At 57.5% G+C, this 20,315-nt stretch overlaps 1 protein-coding gene across 1 annotated transcript in view; it reads right to left on the reverse strand.

Annotated features, from left to right (window-relative positions):
- Positions 1–18,208, reverse strand: part of MGAT5B (alpha-1,6-mannosylglycoprotein 6-beta-N-acetylglucosaminyltransferase B) — a 67,625-nt gene extending 49,417 nt beyond the window's left edge. Inside the window, exons 1-3 of the mRNA XM_033847391.2 lie at positions 17,689–18,208; positions 13,754–13,866; positions 4,930–5,077 (exon numbers count right to left, since the gene is read on the reverse strand). Of these exons, the coding sequence (XP_033703282.1) occupies positions 4,930–5,077; positions 13,754–13,866; positions 17,689–17,756 (329 nt within the window). The 5' untranslated portion in view covers positions 17,757–18,208. The remainder of the gene's footprint in view (positions 1–4,929; positions 5,078–13,753; positions 13,867–17,688) is intronic.
- Positions 18,209–20,315: the final 2,107 nt, after the last annotated feature.

A 20,315-nucleotide genomic window follows, 5' to 3' on the forward strand; every position in this document is an offset into this window, starting at 1 on the left:
ACTCTGGCTCCCCCCAGGACACCAGCTCCAGGCATCACCTCCCAACAGGCCAGGCCCCCTTGAGGCTCAGCCCCCTCCTCCCAGCCCCACGAGGCCATCGCTGATTCCAGCCCTCAGTCCCCTGGCCCTGAGCGCCAACTCTCCAGGAAGCCACGGGGAGGAGGGTTAATCTCTCGAGTTCCTCCCGTGATCTATGAGGGTTGCATTCAATTAATGAGATATTGATTTCTGCGCACCCAGCCAGCATGCTTGCTCGAGTTGTTATTTCACTATGAAACTGATCGCTTTCCTTTTAAAACACAGACTCGAGCTCACAGGGGCCCGCAGACACACGTACCAAGACGTGCTGTAGACAAACACTACAGCCAGAAACACAAGCACCACAGACAGGAGGTGTGTACTTTCTGGGTTTGTCTGTCTGTCTGTCTATCTGTCTACCTCTCACGCACACCACACGGGACACAGGAAACCCCCAGCCTGGTGTCCAGCCTTCCCTGCATTTTTACTGCTCTCCTCCTCTGCTTCAGCCCCTGCCTCATTCCCATCAGAGGTCCTGATGCTGTGAGTGCCCCCAAGGGATGACTAAGGACCTGCCTGCCCCTCCCCAAGTAAGACCCTCCTTCTCTCCTGCGCCAAGAAATATATATACACGTACGTGTACACCTGTTAGATGGATAGGTAGATGTCTTCCCACTATTGATAGGAAGAGAGCTGGAGCTGGACCGCGTGCGTGTGGTTTCATCACTTGGGGAAGGGAGTGGTACCCCATGGGCGGGGCAAAGCCGGACTACGGGGGATAGAGGCCCCACACACAACCCAGGGCCCAGACTTCCCCTGGAGGATTTTCCTTTTTAACATCTCATATGTTTATTCTATTTAAGACACATTGAGATCCTGCTACATACGCCTTGTATCTTGCCTCTTTTACTTAGACTGTATGAATAAATACATTGCCGGTCAGTAAATCTCTTTTAAAACATATTTTTTAGTGGTTACATTTTATTCCATCACAGATATCCCCTACTGTAGTGGCCCTTTTCCTAGTGTCTTCTTAATAGTAGTGCTTTTAAGTACCTTCAAAGTACATGTGTCTATTTGGCTGTACCCTCAAGGATAAAAGTCTTATAATTAAAACATACTTGTCAGTTTGATAATTAAACCATTTCTTAAGGGTGGGATTTTTATTATTAGGCTGAAGTCTTTGTCCTGTTGAATGTTCTTTTGCCTCAAATTCTGCTTTGTTTGCTATAAACACTGCCATCTAAACTTTCTTTCCCTTTGTGTGTCCTGGATACATTTCTTTTTATTCTTAATGTCTGAGTCATTTGTTTTTAGGCCTGTCTTACAAATGGCATATAATTGGATGCTGAGAACCTCTGTCTTTATTAGGGATGTTTAACCATTCACACTTCTGGCACATTTGATAGGTGTCTGCCCTGGAGTGACCTTCTCACCCACCCGCCAACTACCCCCGACATCCACCAGTCTGGCCTCTCCCCAGCCCAGGAGCCAGACACGCTCCCAGATCTGTCCTGTTAGGAAGGGGCAAATCCAGGGGCTGGGCCCAGCACAGGGCCTGAGAAAAGTGAGGCATATCTTTTAAAATTGAGTCTGAAGTCATCTTAACAGGTAGCATCTCCCCACCCTCACACACAGAACCCCAGGGAAGCTATGTTCCCCGGCACCTGGACCTGCCAGTACAGAGATGGCCAGGAATGTCTAGGAGCGTTTTTGAGTTTTTAAATAAAGCTTTAAAAAAATTGGGAAAAAAACCTCAACTCCTTACCCACAGACAAGAATTTTGATGTATCTTCCTTCCTGCTGTCTCCTCTGCACAGGGACAGGGTGCGGGCTCCCTCTCCCTAAGAGGCTTGGACACTCTTTGAGGACAGAGCTCTCTGACTTCTGTCTCCTGGGTCTTCTCCACTCATCCCTGACGCTCCAGCCCAGACCCCGCACACAGTAGGCACTCAACAAATACGGACCGGCTTGAACGCAGACAGCCTCAAACCCCGGCCTTATTTGCCACTGCAGAGAAGCCTTATGGAAAATTCAGAGATCACTACTATTTGGTTTTAGGATACATAATATGATGCCATTTGCAACAAGTCTGCAAATAATCCCAAATTTTGTTTTCCTAGGCTAAAAAAGGCAAATTTGTCTTCCCTGAGGATAAACCAGCCGTAAGTGGGAGGCACAGCCCAGAAGCTTCCAAAGGGCAGAAGGAGGGCAGTGGAGGTTGTTCTTTTTTAAGCCACAGATAATTGTAAAGTGAGAAATCCAAGTGCAGGTCACTGAAGAGTTTGCTAGAAACACAGCAGGGTTCGCGTCTGCAGGGTTCTCGCCCGCCAGCTCCATGTTGACAGCCGGAGGGGGATAAGGTGCGGAGGGGGCTGCGGTGTTTGTGCACAGGGGGAGTGGGGGCAAGCAGCCCCCGCGTGCCCTGGACACACCCACTGCTTCTCGCCCCGAAACCAGAAGCAACAGTGTCCCTGAAATTTATGGCTCTGCCCTTGGGGTTTGATGGGCTCTGCTGGTCATGGTAGATTGTTGCTATTTCCTGGGGATGGAGCTGGAGGGGGTGGAGATGAAGGGCAGAGCATGGGAGGGAGGCAAGGCCAGGACTGGAAGAAACCAGAGACACTGAATGTGCTGGCAGAAGCACATTCAGGAGTCAGGCCTGCCAAGGAGGAGACCTGGACCCGCTGCCCTCACCCTGATGAACAGACCTGTGGACAGAGGCTGGATCCGCAGCCCAGACAGGTGGGAGCACAGCTGGGGGCAGCCGGGAAAGTGGAAAGGATGAGAGGGGGGCGAGGGGCTGAATCAGAGGGGACACAGCAGCATGGGAGAGAATCGCCCTGTGCACGTGGAGAAGAAGCAGTCTCACGCCTCCGGGGGGGTCCATGGGAGCCCAGCAGGTTTGCCTCCGTCTCCTGTCTCTGCCACTGGCCCCTCTGCTTCCCCTCTTCCCACCCCACTAACCCACAGCTCTAAGAATAGTGTCCCAATGCTACTTACCACAGCTGACCCCTCCCAGACCCCACCACGCTCCGCCAGGGTGGCCTTCACACTGGTTCCTTTCCTCCAACACACCAAGCTTGCTCCTACCCCAGGGCCTTTGCACTTGCTGCTCTCTCTACCTCAAATTCTCTGCCCCCCAGCTCCTCACGTGGCTGGCTCCTTCCCATCATGCAGAATTGAGCTCAAATATCATCGATTCCCAAGGGCCTTGCCAGACCGCCCTGTTTGAATAGCCCCTTTCCCAGTCACCCACTGCCTCATCCTTAGAACACGGCTCAGTATCTGACTTTATCTCATTTCTTTCTTTTTCTCGGTTACTGTCTGTCTTCCCCGCAGGAATGAGCACAAGGCCCATCACTGTGTCCCCAGCACTGGGAGCAGTGCCTGGCGCTTAGTAAGTGCCAGGACGTATTTCACGAGCAGACAGATCCCTTTAGTTTCTTCTGTCAGATGCTCAGTCCCTGGAGGGTGAGAGCATTTAACCGGGGACCCAGCACACAGCCGCACAGCCCACCCAGGGGCCCCGACTTCCCGCGGGTGGAGAGCTCCCACCCGGAGCCAGGCGCTGAGGTGGGCTCCTCACACCCACAACTGCATTTCATCCCAGGCTCCAGGACTGTAATTTTAGTGCCTACATTTTCCAAAACAAAAAAATCAGAGCACAGGTCTAACAAAGGACTTTTTTGCCCTGAGCTGTGAATTAATTGATATGAAAAGTCTTGCAAAGGGATAGAAACGAACCCCTACGTAGCGAACGGCCACCAAGAGCACACCGGTTAGAAAGGTGGGGCCCTGGGGCCATCTGACCGGGGCCCCAGCGCCTCAGCTGCTGTGCAACTTTGAGCAGGTTCATGAACATCTCTGTGCCTCAGATGCCTCCTCTATGCAACGGGGATTGAAGCCCCCCATAGGTGGCTGTGGGATTGGCAGGATCATGGCGGTAACTCAATAAAGTGAGCTTTCAGTACATGGCGCCCCTTATGAGGACGGGGATGCTGCCATCGGCTGACCTGACTGGGCACCCAGAACATTCAATCAGCAAGGCCTGTTGGGGTCGGGACCCACGGCCAGTAGTCCAGCCCAGGCAGCCTATGGGGCAAAGGATCCCCCCACTAGACCGAAGAGATGGGCTGTGCTCCAGGCTCCACCCAGCCAGGGCCCCTCAATGACCAGGACTCACCACCACCACTTGCTTTGATTTTGCCCAACAACGAACTTCAGAAATGCCTGGAACTTTGGCTTTTACATCACACGCATTGGCTGAGGCATAGCTTTCCCACAAACTGTCTAAAAGTGTGGATTTCAAACATAATTTTCAGCAGTAGAACACTTTCAGCAAATCACACCGGCCGAAGTATAGCTTTTCCCAAATTGTGTAAAAGTGTGGGTTTCAAACGAATTTTTCAGCAGTTAGGACACGCTGAGCAATTCCATCTCATCAAGAACCTCAACACCTAAAAGGTCAGGTGCAGAGTGCCTCCCTGAGATGGGTGGGGTCCAAGCCTCCTCCCTCCACATCCAAGTCTGGGGCCCAGGACTCCCAGCTGGGACGGCCCTGACCTCACGTCCCCTCATTCTCTGGGATTCAGGAGAACCCGACACTTAAATGCACCACCTGGGTTCCTGGGGCTACACAGAGGCACGTGGGGCTGCAGCACAAAACCTTGGGGAACTTTGCACATTCTGGCCTCAGTGGGGATAATATTTAGAATGAATAAACCAGGAAATCCTGCTTGCAAAGATGGCCCATGTCGGGGCTTCCCTGGTGGTGCAGTGGTTAAGAATCTGCCTGCCAACGCAGGGGACATGGGTTCGAGCCCTGGCCTGGGAAGATCTCACATGCCGCGGAGCAACTAAGCCCATGTGCCACAACTGGGGTGCCTCTCTCCCTCCCGGGCCCCTCACCTGTCCACAGGGAATCGCCTGTCGCCAGCAGCCCGGTGTAGCTCACTGCTGTTCTCCAGTCTGGCCAGCGTGTCCATGCGCCTCAGCATCAGCTCCAACAGGTCACTCATCTTGCGGAGGACACCGCGGGACTCCGGCCCACCCATCACTGCAGGAAGAGTGTGGGTGCAGTCAGGCACAGCCCAAGCAGCCCGGAGGCCACCAGAGACCACCTGGTGTCTGGCGGGGTGGCTCAGACCCCAGCCCCACTCCCCATCTCGGGAAGGGGAGGGGCCAGGAGAGTGAGCCTGCCCCACCCCCTACCCCTGCAGGACAGGAATCCAGAGAGGCCTGGGCCCACCCTGCTCCCTACCAGCTGTGTGACATTGGGATGACCTTTTAACCTCTCTGGGCCTCAGTTTTTGCCACCAGCAAAATCTGGCTTTAGACATAATCTCAGGTCTGTGAGAAGACAGGGAAGGCCCAGTAGTGGGACAGGAACCCCAAAACCCCCTAACAGCAAGTTCCAGACAGCTGTAAACCAGGGTTTCTAAAAGTGTGGTCAGCCATCTACCCGCACCTGAATCTCCCGGCCAGGCTGCTGAAGTCCAGATTCCCGGGCCCTCGCTGTCTAGATCTGCCAATGCAGATCTCTAGGGCATGGGGCCCAGGACCCTGCATTCTGCTTGCTCTTCACGTGGCTCAGATGCACAGGCTGTGAGCCCGTGTTCAAGGGGTTCAGGGCCCCAGCCACCTCCCGTCCCCACCCACTCCCCCAGACACCACCCTAGAAAAACCACTGTGAATTTGTCCTCTCAACCCGGTCTTTGGGTTCCCAGAGATCAACTCCAGGGTTGAGGGGCCGGGATACCGTGTGAAGAATAAAATTAAATGAAAACGAGGTGCTTCAACCAAGATTCCATTAACCGGCCCGAGACTTTCCACAGTTTCCTTACTAATCACTCCCGATCATTAGCATCATGACCGTGTGGGAGAGCAGCCCTTGCCTTCCTTTTTAATTAAATTTTGTGAAGGTTTTAAGCAGCGCCTCCAAACCATCCGTAGGTGCTCGGTTCCAGACGCTGCAATCCCCACCCGGGCTGCCTGCAAACCCCAGGGGCCAAGCTCTGAGTCCCTCTTAATTAATGAGCTGAAACCATGGGGACGCAGATGCTCCCCGGGACTCCCCAGGCTGCTGGAGGGGCGAGGGTGTCAGGGGCTGCCTTGGGTGGGGCTCCCCAGAATCAGACCCTGAGACAAGGGTTTGAGGGCAAGTCGTTATTTGAGAGGTGAAGGGAAGTGGGGAGGTGACCCAGGGACGAGGAGGCAGCCCAGAGAGGGCATGTCATCAACCTGGGGAAACCAGCAGGTGTAGAACCGGCCTCAGAGTTCTCCCCCGGGGGGCGAGGGGGCCAGGCATGTGCACACCACCTCCCGCCAGTCACCGCTTAAGGGCTGCTCCCAAGGACGGCCATGTTCTGGTACTTTCCACCTGCCGTGGGGTGGCAGAGCCGTCTCCAGCGTGTGACAGGAATCGTGAGGGCTGAGGACGTGGGCACCAACAGCATCTGCTTCTCAGGAAAGGAAAGGGTCAGGGCCCAGCGGACTCAGAGGGGCTATGGTGGACACCTGGCCTCTCACCTGCCTCTGCCAGCACCCCCTGCATGGCCATATGGCCAAGGGAGTCGTCATACTGCTCTCAGCCTCAGTGTCCCAAACCCAAGGCAGTAACACCAGGCCCTGTCTGCAACTCAATGTCAAGGTGCCAGGAGCGGGGCGGGAGAGACCACGGCTGGCCACTGAGGACCAGAGGCAGAGACGGGGGGAGACGTGGGGAGGTGGGCAGGAGGGGGCCGGTCTCCTCCGCTCCATGCTTGGGACTGAGCCAAGGAGGGGGGCCTAGAGAGGCTGCACGTCACCAGGGCTGCTTGTGACATTTCTGCTTTGCTTGTCCCCATATCCCCTGGCACCAGGCCCGTTCCAGTGACTGCCACCGCTTTCTCACACCAAGTCACCTCCTGGCTGGGTCCCCTGCCAGCTGAGCCCACCTGAGGTCAGATGGGAGGCCATGGGGAGCTCGACGGCGGGACCCAGCCAAGCATCAAATCCAGAGCAGGGAGGAGTTGCAGGTTCCTCAGAGAGCCTGGATCCCTGGCTCCGAAGAAAAGGATGGGCATGAATGGGGGGCTGGGGGCCAAGGGGGGGGAGAGCAGAGGAAGCGGAGGACAGACACAGGGTGGGGTTGGGCACTGGAGAAACTGGGCTTCAGAAGGAAGGAAGGAAAGAAACTGTCTCCAACCCCTCCCACCCGAGTAGCTGAAAGAGGTAATGGTCTTCCCACTTTCCCCTCAGAAAACTGGATGGATTTTTCAGTTGGGATCAGGAAATTTCACCATAGTGTTAAATGAAGCAAAACTGAGGTCTCTCCCACCACTCGGCCCCTCCCGACTCACTTGGCCTCAATCGGTTAGTCAATCAAAAGGCAAGATATAAATAGCTCCTTCTCTCTTTCAACTCCACAGAGCTGGGGACAACAGATGACTCTTTCAAATCACTCTCATCTTGAGGACAACCCCCAAAGCCCATCATTCAAACGCAATACCTTGCTTTCAACCAGTGCTTGGAGCACAGAGTAAAACAAGAAGGGAGTTCCCTTCATTTCAGCTAGAGAAATCCGAGCCCAGCAGATGATTTGTCCTGACAGCACTTTGCACAGCCCCAGGGGAGCCGCTCATGTTGTGGGCCACCTGATGGATGTCCTGGAGTTGTGCAGTGCACAGCCTGGCCGGCCTCACCGGGCTGCCCTGATCGCTCATAGCTCAGGCTGGGGTGGCCCCTTCCCCAAAGGAGTGGGATGAAAAACGGAGAGCGAGGCCATGGCTGGGAACATTCTCAGGCCAGAGCCTGAGAGGCCCCCCAGCCATGCACTCAGGCCCAACTGGACCACAGAGCCTGGGCGGCAGCTGGAACCTGAAACAGCACTCCAGCAGTGCTGAGGCACATCACTGCTCCTGGGGTGGCGCTGCGTTCCCACAATGCCTCAGGCCTGGCACCTGCCCTGTCACACGGCTGCCCTCTCTCCGGGCTCATCCCAAGCTTCCTTTTCCCCTCTGAGCTCACTGTCTGTGCCCCTCCCAAGATCTCACTGACAACCATACCCCACCCCAACTCCCAACCCCATCTCATTTCAAAAACTTCAAAATAGCTGATGGAGCCAATAACTGCAAGATCTGGCCTAGAGCTACAGCGGCCCCAAGAGCCAGACAGAGCCTGGGGGTAGCACTGTGGCCCAGGAAGCCTTGACTCCAGACCTGCTCTGCCCCAACTAGATGGGGGAAGGGGCATGTCACTGTCCTTCTCTGGGCCTCAGCGTCCATCCCCACCCCCCACCACGGTCTACAGCCTGGGACCCTTGTTTCTGCTCTTCCCCTAATTGCCCCCAGAGATCAGGGTAATAGAAAAGGAAAGAAGTGTTCCTCTGAAAGCCATCAGAATCTCCTTAGCGAGAGAGCTCTGTTTTGTTTTGCTAAAGCCCTGGGTGGGCCAGAGCTTCATCTAGATGCCGGGAGCAATGAGACAGAGAGAAACCTAAATGATGCTGCGTATTCAGCCAGGAAGACTGGAGTTTCCCAGCCCAGCCTAGGAGACCAGGAGAGAGGACAAGGCCTGAGGACATGGGCAGGGGGCAGGACAACGACCCAGAGGGGCTAAGCAGGATGGGGGAAGCTCCGCTGCTATAGGGATGACCCGTGGGGAAGCGTGGGAGGGGGGGCTGCGAAAGGCAGGGATAAAAGAGAATTGTCATCTGTTTGCTGTGCTGAGCAGTGGTCCGAACCCCACCCCAAATCCCCCCACCCCTGTGGAGGGTTTAGGGAGGAAGGTGTGTCCTTCCCACTAGGTCAGTGTAGGGGACACAGAGGAGGCAGGAGGGGAGACATCCAGTAGGATAATTCAGTAGAAGCAGGGAATCAGAGCAAGAGGTGACCAGGGAAACATAAGCCCCCTAGAGTATTTGGAGATATCTGGGGGTTCTGGAGTGCCCTTCATACAAGGGACGAAGCCAATTATTTAAGAGTGTCAACAGAGGGAATTCCCTGGCGGTCCAGTGGTTAGGACTCTGAGCTTCCACTGCAGGGGGCGTGGGTTTGATCTCTGGTCGTGGAATTAAGATCCCGCATGCCACATGGTGCGGCCAAAAAGAAAAAAAAAAAGTCAACAGAAAGAGGGACCCCAGAAGACCAGAGGGCTTATAGGCTGGGGCTAAGGAGACAGATCTCACATGGGTCTGTAAGGCCACCTCCATCAGACTGGACGAAGACACCCTCCCAGGACCTGGGGTTGGGGGGCCACTCCCATTGTCTGCAGATGGTACAGGACTCCAGGAGCTCCTGAGACCTCAGGAGACAGCCCCCCACCAACCCCCCACCCCCGTCACTTCCTGAGGAGCTCCAGGACACTAGGCACGTTTTCTGCCCTGGACGAGGCAGGGGGTGGGTCCCGGGAGGGAAGCAGGCCACACACAGCCAGTCCAGCCGCTCGGCCACATGACGTGCCCCCTGGATGCCACCGCCGGCCAGGGCTATCAGCAGAGCGGGTTCCCGACGTGCCTGCCCTGAGTCACCTCACCGCTCTCAGCGGCGGCTAAACTGAAACGTATTTAATGTGAGGCCCCAGTGACACATCGCAGAAGTCACACAGGTTCCCTCCATATTTCCATATAAATAAGGAAAGCTGGGATGCTGAGACAAATGGTCCTCACATGTATCGACAGGGGTGCTTTATCACCCGCCGAGGCCCCATCCCCTCCCCAGACATGCTCTGTGTTTCTCTCTCCTCTCTGCCCTTGTCCCCTTTCTTGTCCCCACCCGCCACCCGTTCCCACTGGTTCCTGGAAACTGAAGGAGCCCCCACCTTGCCAGACAGAAGAGACCTCCCAGGCACTTGAGAGGGGGCTGTGAGTTGGTGTTTGCACAGCTGAAGGAGTGTGCACACTTGTCTCTGCACAGGGCCAACGCGGAAACCAGCTGAGGCCACGGGAGCTCTGGGCAGCGTGGGAGACGAGGGCAGGCCCTGGCTCACCCCTCCACTGCCAGCCTCTGAGAATAGAAGCCCCATTAGCACCGAGATCCAGGGCCAGAGCCAGAGCAAGGAACTACGTCTCTGATATTCCCCAGGTTCCAAGGCTGGCCAGGGTCCGGGACGCCTGGCAGGGCCAGTCCACGGGGGAACCTCAGGGCGGACACAAGCAGCTGAAGCAAGGACCTGTGGCCTGCAGCCCTCTCCCCGGAGACGGCCTCTGACCTCTACTTCAAGACAGGACAGAGAGCCAGGAACCGCCACACAGGCTCTGCGGGATCTGCGGCGACCCCAGGAGGGAGGCGTCAGACATAAGTTCAAGTCCCCTCTCGTTAGGAGCGAAGCAAGTTCCTCTTAGGACAAGAGCAGGAAAGCAGAGGCAGGAGGCAAGGAGGAGGGACTGGGGTGGGGAGGGAGGACTGCAGAGGGAGCATATAAAAAACAAAAATCCTCCCCCAAGGCCCAAGCTGGGCCCAACTGCGGCACGAGGGAATTAGGCTTAGCCCTCCTTCCAGTTATGATTCTCTGCTCAGGCTACTGCTCCCCTGAATCTTAAGATGAGTGTGCAGAGTACAGAATGAGATGTCTGTCACATTTTTATCCCCAAACTAGAGAACTTTATCACGAAATAGGAACTGGCCCACAGGGGAAACCAGAGCCTCCCCAGGGAGACCACAGTCCGCAAGAGGCTGTGGCAGGCGCTCCGCTTTTTAGAGAAAACCCTTCACCCTGCCCCTCCCCCCCCAGCCATGTCCACATCTTCGCAGGCTTGACAGGCAAGGAGAGGAGAGGTTATCTCCCTATTTGTGCTCAGACAGTTTTATTGACCAATGGAGGATTTTTCTTTCTAAATCGTTTTTCTAACCCTTAGTGGGTTTCCTTCTGCTTCTGCCTTGGGGCTTCACAGACCCCCAGAACAAACATTATCCAACATCCAACCCCCACTGTGACCTCCAGTATCGCTCCCCAGACCCCTTCCCAACCGCCCCCCACTTCCAACCCCATCCTTCCCTGGGCGGCTCCTGGGTAGAAGTGCTGGCACTCCTAGGTTGTCTGCAGGGCCACCCCAGGTCCGGGGTGGGGTTCTCATTTGGGGGGTCATCTCTTACAGGACCAGGATTCTAAGCCCACAAAGTCAACTTAGGGCTTTTCCAAGTCTCTGTTTTGGGTCTGTCCAAGCAAATCCACTTAATCCAAGGGCATGAAAAAAATTGAGGGGAAAATGGGACCTGGGATGTGAACCGAATTGGGGTCAGTTCCCAGGGGTTCTCAGAGGGTTCCCTCCCTGTCTAGTTCCTCCTCACGGCCTTTACTTCCATATTCCAGGCACGAAGCTTCCAGCACAGGGGCCTGGGAGGTGTGAAAAGACTTGAAAACACTTGGTCTGAGAACTAATGTCACAACACACGGGAGACCCGGCAACTCCACCCCCAGGTGCACCCAACAGAAATGGCCATATGTGTCCACCACAGACGTGTGCTGGAATGTTCACAGCAGCACAAACGCCCCAAATTGGAAACAGCCCGACGTCCGCCCCGGGGTAGAGTGGATAAATATGTTGTGATGTGTCCACACAACGGACGCTGTGCAGCAGTGAAAACAAACGTCTGCAACCGCACACGAGACGGACGGATCTCACAAACGTGCTATCGAGAGACGGGGGGCACGCGATGGAACACCTGCCATATGGTTCCATTCTCATAAAGGCAGAGAACCAGGCAACACTCCTCTGTGCTATGAGAAGTCAGGGTCCTGGAGTCCTTGGGGAAGGAGCGAGTGGAAGGAGGCCTGAGGGCATTTCTGGGGTTGGATCACACTCCGTTTCTTGATCCAGGTTGCTGGTGCATGCATGGGTTCCGTTTCTGGATACTGTACCCCGATAGGAAGCTTAACCACGTGTACGCGTGCCCATGTACACACACACACACACACACACACACACACACACACACACACACGCCTCTAGTCTAACTGCATGACCCTGGGCAAGTCCTCTGCCCTCTATGGCTCTGCCCACCCCTTAGACACAACATCTAGATTGGAGTTGGACCCTTTCTCCCTCTGCCAGGCAAAACTGCACAGTGCAGAGCACGGCAGGACGCCCACAAGCCCCCAGTCCTCTGGGCACTGGGCCCACCCCCTGCCAGGATGGGACCCCCATCCCCCACCCCAGGCAGATGAACAGAAGAACCAGAGCCCAGCCATACATCCCTCCTCCCCCAGTCCCTGACTCCCACCTGCTGGGGTCCTGACCTTGCTGAAGGTCAGCTTGCCCAAGCCCCCTGCAGCAGCCCACCCAGACAGACACACCCCCTTGCTAGGGACGGCACCCACGTAGCCTGAGCATCGCTCCCTATACCCCTTCCCCTACTCTCCACCTCCCCAAGCTACCCCTCAAGTGCACCTCCACAGCCCCCCCCCCCACATCCTCAGGAGTCTCCCACGTAGAGACCTCAGTATCTCCTTGGTCCTCTTTTCCCTAAACATTCTTTCCGGCAATGCCCCCCCGTCTCAGACTCACCACATCCAGTAAATGTTTACAGAGCTCACAGTGTTTGCCAGAAGCTGCTCGGGACCCTTCACATATGTTATCTTCACACCCCCTCATGACAATCCCGGGGAAGAGGGTAATGTTAGCCCCGTTTACCAGAGGAGAAAACGGAGGCTCCGAGAGACCGAGGGATCTCTGTGGGTCAGAGAGGGGATAGATTCGTTTACATTCAGGCTAGAATGTCTAATAAATGTGAAATTCCTGCTGGGAGCTGTTGCAAATTTAAAGAAGTGCGTGTTAAACCAAAGGCATGAATCTAAGGAGACACCAGATGGCAGAGTAAGTGCCCCTCGGGGCACCGACCCTAGATCACAACCCATCCTACTGGAGGGTTTATCCGTTGCTGGGAAGAGGGGAGCCGGATGAGGCCTGGGGGGACTTTCCCAGAGGGGCAGGGGAGAGCCCACAAAGCAGCCCCCTGAACAGTTCCAGAAACCCCCTTTGCCCCAGTTTCCCCACTATGTGTCTCCTTCCCACGGTTACTGGGAGAGCCCCCATGACACACTGAGCAGCTCTGAACTGTTCTCCATTCTTCCTTGAGCAGGATGAGGGGGGAGCGGGACTCACCTTCAGAAGGAGGTCTCCCAGGCCACCACCCTATCACACCCCCATGCCACGTGAGCCCATGTAATCCAACCCCTGAAAACGGTCACTGCTTTCCTTCTCTGAAGGTGAGTTAAGTGATGTGGCCAATGGCACACAGCTAGTAAATGATGAACCAGGGTACGAACAAGGTCCATCTGGTCCCCACAGCCCATGCTCTGAACCTCCATTCCACTGCCTTGTAAGCATCACGTGGGCAAGAATGAAGGACCAGAGAGCTTGGAGATAAGACACGTGAGCCCACGGCAGTCCTGCCCTCTCCCCTGTGCCTGGGCCGAAGGTACAGAATATGTGTATCTCAGAGAGACAGGAGTCATATCCAGAAACCTCAAACCACCCCACTAGAGAAGCAACACAGGCAGCCTCTTCTAATGCCTGGGAGACCCTGGCTCAAAGGCCCCTCCTGGCCTGAGAGGCTAGACCAGCAGAAGCCTGATTACCACAGCCAGGACAAGAGCCAAAGCAGGGTGCAAGGCCCCCACCATTCACACACCCACCAACGAGGTGGCCAGACGCCCAAGACAGAGCCCCAGAAAGCCTCTTGCAGCGTTAGGCTCAAAGGCTTCCCTCTCCTCTGACCCCCCAACCCCTGCACCCCTTTCCCCACCAACATACCTTCTGTGCGGACAGTGAAGGGGGAGTCCCCCGGGCGCCGGGCTGAGAACTGGCCTCCCAGAGACGTCATCAGGAAGCAGAGTGAGAAGAAGCCAATGCCCAGGACAAAAAGCCTGCGGAGACAATAGGGCAGGTCAGGGTTAGGTCAGCACATGCACCCCTACCCTGTAAGGGCTCCCTACGAATGAATGAGTGATGGATGGATGGAGGAATAAAAGACCAGGGGGTTGAGCTCCCAGACCAGTAGGTCTCCCATCACACAGGATAAAGAGAGCTGGACTACAAGGAAGTGGCCACATGCAAAACCATGCAGGACAGTGAGGCATCCTTAAGGTATAAGGTTGGGCAGGTTCTAGTCTCCAGACGGAAGCTGGCTCATTGACAGCAGAGGTCCTCAACGTGTGGTCCCCAGACCAGCTGCATCAGCATCACCTTGGACATATCAGAAATGCTCATTCTTGGGCCCTAGTCCCAGGCTTACGGAATCACACACTCTGGGGGTGGGATAAGCAATGCATTCTAATAAGCTCTCCAGGTAACCCTGATACACGCTCAAGTTTGAGAACAACTGGTATAGATGGAAACAGCAGGACCTGATGCCAGCCAGAGGGCAAGTAATTGGTCCAGACAAAACCCACCTGGAGCCCATCAATCACCTGGGCCCTGATCAGCACTTGTGTACACAGGCCTGCTGCAGCAACCAGCTCGAACACATCCTTGTCATGTTCAGGGCAGGGGGTGGGGAAGGGCTCCCATCACTACCAGATGGTAAGATCTAGAAGGGCAGGGTCCTGTGGCTGCCTTCTGTGTCCAGACTCCCCCTATCCACATCTTCACCAGGCAGGCACACGGCAGATTACACCACGGCTCAGAGTAAGCCAACACCTGTGCACGGGGTGTCATACAAGTGTGTGCCGTCTCAGTGGTCAGGGGAGTTGGCCAAAACACGACTGTCTATACTTCAACACATAGTTTTTGATTACATCCCAAGTGCCAAGAACTAAGGTATCCCCAGGGGGACAGCAGGGAACCCACCCTCAAGTCTGGCCCCAGGCTCCTGCTGCTTCCATACTAGATTCTGGGCCAGCACAGCCTTAGGGAAGCAGAGGTGGAGGCTGTTCTGGGATTTTGAATCTACCCGAGGACTTGATCAACTGGCAGAGCTGAAAGGGGAGCCCCCCCAGGTCAGGGTGAGGAACCCCATCTCTGGTGGAGCCAGGCTCACCATGGGGGGCCCCGCAAATCATGCCGGAGACCTCCAGCCTTCCCACCTCCACCTCCATCCTCAAACCCCACATTTGTTTGTATCTCTATGCAAGACTTGTTTATGCATTTTAATCTTCATTATTTGAAACTGGCAGAGCAGTATTTAATTAAAATTTGATTCATTAAAGAAAACACATAATTGTAGCAGAAAATAAAAGCACAACAAAATTCCCAACCCATACTTAAAGGAAGCTGTTAGAGATTAAGTCAGAGCGGGTGGGGGGGGGGCAGAACCCAAAAGCAGATATGGCACTGGGAGCTTCCCCCAGCAGATGGCACAAGGAACACTGCTCCCGCACCTCCCAGGGACCCCTCACTGAATTCTACCAAGCCTGGGGGTGGGACTCTAGCCCTGGGATCCCCAAGATGAAGTCAGGCTGGTCTCAGGGTAGCAGCCAGAAGGGCCGTGTAGGGGGAGGGTGGTCACACATCCAGGAAGATCCTGGGGGAAATCAGCGGTTTGTCCCCCCAGTCTGAGGACGAGGATGGGTCTCTCCAAGTTTCTCGCCCCCCACTCCCTCTCTCCTTCCCCAGCTATGGGGTACTTGTATTTAGAGCTGGGGACCTGAGCTGCCAGCGTCCAAAAACCTGCTGTGAGAAAGGTATCTAGGCCTTTAGCCCAGAACCTGAAGCCCCAAAACACCTCATCTGCATCTGTCTCTCTGCCAGACCCAATCCTGGGGCTATTTACAGTAGATTCAAGTTAAAATGGTTTTGTCCACCCATGTATCCATTCAAGCAACATTCCAGAAGCAATTATAGAATAAGGACCCTGCCGGAGGCTCTGCGAAAACCATTGGGAATAGGGCTCCCAGCTGCCCTTGAGGATTAACAAGTAGGGCTGATACGTTGGAGGTCGTAAACCCCCCCCCACACACCCCGCATCTGAATGTGACTTGAAGACTTCACTGGTGGCTGTGGGTCTCTGTGGGAAGCCTAGGGATACCCTGAGAGGAAGTTACATAACCTGGGGGTGGGGAGGGGAACCTATGCAACCCCACCTCTGCATCCTGCTTTCAGAAAAGAGCCTGAAAGAGCCACAGGGGCAGGACCCAAAGGGAAGAAGCGCTAGGGAGCTGGCGCTGTCCGTGGTGCTGGCGCCAGCCGCTACCTCCTATTGTGCCGGGAAATGTCCAGCCAAACTGGGGTCAGAGGCTGGGCTTCCCACGGCCTGGAGGGAGGGGCCAACACTGGGTGGGAGAGACAGGGCTGAGGAGGGTCTGCGTTGGCTAGGGATTTGAGGATTTCCCCGGAGGAACAAGGTCCTTTCCAGAGATGCTAGCTTCCCACCTGCTTCCCATGGGAACTTTAGGGCGTGGGGGCTCCTGACACACCCAATCACCTGCCCAAGGCTCTATTCTGGGGACCCCCAGCTCTACGGTCGTCCCGAATCCTCTGGACATTGGTGGTCCAGCTTGACCCCTGCCGTCCTGAAGGTTGTCTCCTCAACTCTGCACCCTACGCCGGAGGATCCAATAGCTGGAGGCAATGGCGGGGCGGGAGCCACGTGAGCCACGGTCTTCCCATTAGAAGGAAAACCAGCGGGGGGCATGGGAGGGGCCGGGTCTCCGCCTCAGGTCTGGAGGGGAGGGCCTCAGATCTGGCCCCTCCCGCCCCCCAAACTTCGGGCAGAGCCCGTACAGCTCCTGCCTTCGCGGGCTCCCTCCCGCGCCCGGACCCCACCTGTGGCCGCATCCCGAGTGCGGCCCACCCCCGCCCCCCGCCCCGGGCGCCGCCGCCCCCTCGGCGCCCTCCGCGGCTCAGCCCCTGGGCGAGGTGGCATCCTGACTCCGCTGGGCACCCATCGCTTAGCGCCCCTCCCCAGCCCCGGCTGCAGGCCCGGCTCCGATGGCGCTTGGGAGGAGCGGGAGCTGCCCCGGAACCGCCGGGCTCTGGGGGCCCCTGGGGTGGGACTAGCAGAACCCAGGCAGACCCAGACGGCCGTAGCCCTGCCTGGCCTTGACCGCCGAGGTTGGGGTGGGGGGGGTCGGTCTCCGCTTCCATCCCGCCTCCACGCTCTCGTCGCCCTTCCGCCCCACAGCGCCGCCCCTGCCCCAGCCTCTCCAAGGCCCGCGATCGGGGATCGAATTCCCATCAGAGGGGGTCCTTGCCGCAATCTCGGGGACCCTCCCGTTGGACAGAGGCCCGCACCCCGCGGAGAGGAGTGCGCGCAGAAGGCGGGGTCAGAGGGGGTGGGACAGGCAGGGGGGTGAGGGGGCCGACTCAGGGCTCCACTGGCCCGCCAGGTGGGGGTACCGCCCCGCCCAGAGCGCTAACTTTGCCGCGGGGGTTGGGCCGTCCGCGAGGTGGGGAAGGACCGGAGGGGCAGGGAAGGGGCACCCTGGCTGGGGCGACTTCCAGGGTCCAGGACCACAACATCGGTGACTTCTGCCCCCATTCCCACCTTCACACCCCGAATCCTCTCCAACCTAGACCAAACTCGGTGCCCGTCCCAGAGTTACACACCCTCCCTACCCGAATCGGAACCCCAGCTCCATCCCTTTCCCAGCCCCACTAGCCACCACCGAGGGCCGAAGCACAAACCGCCCCCTCTGCTAACGGGACAGGCAGCCTTGGGACAGACACTCGCAGGGGCTGACCTCGCCCACCCCAACCCACGCCCCCTTGGAGAAAAAGACCTTCCCACGCCAACCGGGAAACAACTTTACCGAAAGGGTCTCAGGGTGACCAGGCATCTTCTGACCATTATCTTCCCATCAGGGTTGACTGTGATCATTGTTCAAACTTGTCTGGGCGAGGAGCCGCGGGCGAGGCCGGACGCACCGTCCCGGGCCCTGCTCCTACCACGTCCGGGCCACGAACCCGCTGCGGGCCGAAGCCGGGTCCGAGCGACGCGGGGGCTCAGCGGCTTCGCTGCCCGGGCCGTGGCCCGCGGGGTCGGCGCGGCCTCGGCGGGCAGGGGAAGGGGAGCGCGGCGCGGCTGCCGGAGGGCGGCGAGGGCGCCCGGCCGGGCCGTCTCTGCGTCTCTGCCCTCCCCGCTTCACATTCTGGGGGCCGGGAGGCGGCGCGCCCCCAGACCGCCGGCCACGCGTCTGCCTGCTCGGGCTCGCTCTCTGGGCGGGACGGCGCCGCGGCGCGCAGACGGGCTCCCCGCCGCGGTCGCCCTCATCCCCGGGCCCGCGCCCTCGGTGCCGGCTACAGGCGGCCCCGGGCCCGCGCCCCGGCCCCTCGCGCCTCCGGGCCGCGCCGCTCCCGGGCCCTGCGCCGCGCTGCGCCCATGGCTCCGGGCAAGGGCGCCCCGCGCCCGCCCTGCCTCCCGCTCGTTCGTCTGCCCGCGCTCGGGTGCCCGGCGTCCGGCCCCGCGCTGCGTTACGCCCGGAGGCGCCGCATTGTTTCCTTGGAGGAGGCGGCCGAGCAGCGGCTGGGGCGGCCCAGGAGCGGCCGCCGCGCTTCCTCGGCGCGCTGGCGCCACCTCATGGCTGCGGCCCAGCAGTGCGTTCTCCCGGCCCGGGGCGGGGCGCGGGGGGCGGGGGGCGGGCGGCGGGCTGGATTTCGGAAGCATCCCGGGTGCCACCAGCTCTGAGGGCCGAGGCCTGCTTCGGCTCCTGCAGAGCACAGAGGAGGTCGGCGCTGGGAGGCGATCCCCGCTTCCGCGCGGTGCCAGGGCCCTCCCTCCGGTCGCCGCCGCTGCCTCTGCCGCCACAATGGGCTTCTGCAATGGCCCCTTCACACCCACAGTGATTTCGCTTTGCAAACTTCGCCCATCCTCTGGCCCTCTCTGAACAGAAACTGCAGCAGCTCCCCTTTGCTTTCTGATTTCAAACTCGGCCTGTGACACTGAGGCTCTTCCACTGATCCCAGAAGCAATGGCGCGCCCTGTGGGTCTGGGTTCTAGTTTCAGACCCTCCATTGACCAGTGGGTGATGCCTGAGAGTCAGGGGGACTCCCGGGCCTCGGTCTGTCTGCTATGAAATGAGAGTGACCCGAGGTTCACTAATGCACCTTCCAACTCTGTAAAGCGTGCACAGCCCCCCTTCACCCCCCCCCCACCCTCCCTCCACTTCTTGACTCTGGAGAGGTGTTTGCCACCGCAGAGAGGGGTCAGCAGCCCCTGTGAGCACCCGAGGCACGGCAGCTCCCAGAGCCAGGCCTGGAGCTGAAGATGCTGGTCAGTCAGGAAGGGCACTTGCCAGACCAGCTTGGCCAGGCACAGACGGAAGACCCAGGCTGGGAAGAGCCCAAGGCCTCAGGCCACATGTAAAATGACATGGATGACCCTGAGGGTCTTTCCACAAGACAAAACCTTTATTCTGGTCCATCCAGTCCCTGCCTGGTCCAACAAGGCCCCCGGCCCCCAGCCCCTTTGCTGCCCGCCTAGCCCAATTCCCAGCCCCTTCTGAGCCATTTCTCACCAGCTGTGACTCTTGTTCAGTTTTTCCTGCTCGTTCCTCATCAAAATTCACCTGTCCCACGTTCCATTACCTCATCGCCTTGCTCTCCGCTGATATGAAAACCAATGATGAATGGGTGTTGGCAGATTAATATGTTAACCCCTGCTAGGTAGCCAATTTACATTGAACAAGGACACGCTGACCAGGCCTTTGTGCCGAAGAGTGACAAATGGTGACGCGAAATTTGGGCATCACGGCAGGCTGGCCAAGGAGATCTCTGAGGGTGGGGGGGGTGGTCTTTCCTGGGGTCCCACTTGTCCCTGGGCACCTACATCTGCTACACACTCAGGCAATAACTGAAGCCCCGGATGTCAGGGCAAAAGCCCCATCTACACTCGGGCATGAAATGCCCCTTCCCATTGTGTGCACCTCTCCCGTAAGTTCAGGGGGTCACATTTGCTCCTGGTTGGCATTTAGGCCAAAAGGGAGGGGAGAAGATGGGGGTCCCCCCCAAGGTGTGGCTCATCTGGGGAGGTGTTCTCCTCTCGGCCGGAAGCCAGATTTCAGAAGGTGGGAGAGGGTACCCCATTGCAGGCTCGAGCCAGGCAGGGAGGCTTGGGGCAGACAGCGAAAGACGCTGAACCAGACCACCCTGCTGCCTCTTCCTTTCGGAGCCCATTTCCCCTTTGTCGGCCTCTTGTCTGTGGCGAAATTCAGTGTACGTGGCCCTGCTTGCTCTCCGCTGTGCTGCAGACATTAGGGGAAAACTTGTGAATTGCCAGTCGTGAATTGCCGAGCACCTCGGAGCCCTCGCAGCAGGTGGTTATACTTTTCTTGTTATTGTCTACCTGTAGCAGCTGCTGCCGGCGCCTCGTCCTACCCACCGGGCATCCAGCTCTACATGCCAGAAGACAGACCACGGAGGATACATGTAACGCTGCCTG

This window comes from Tursiops truncatus, chromosome 20, assembly GCF_011762595.2.
Source record: "Tursiops truncatus isolate mTurTru1 chromosome 20, mTurTru1.mat.Y, whole genome shotgun sequence".
In the NCBI taxonomy this organism is placed as follows: Eukaryota; Metazoa; Chordata; class Mammalia; order Artiodactyla; family Delphinidae; genus Tursiops; species Tursiops truncatus.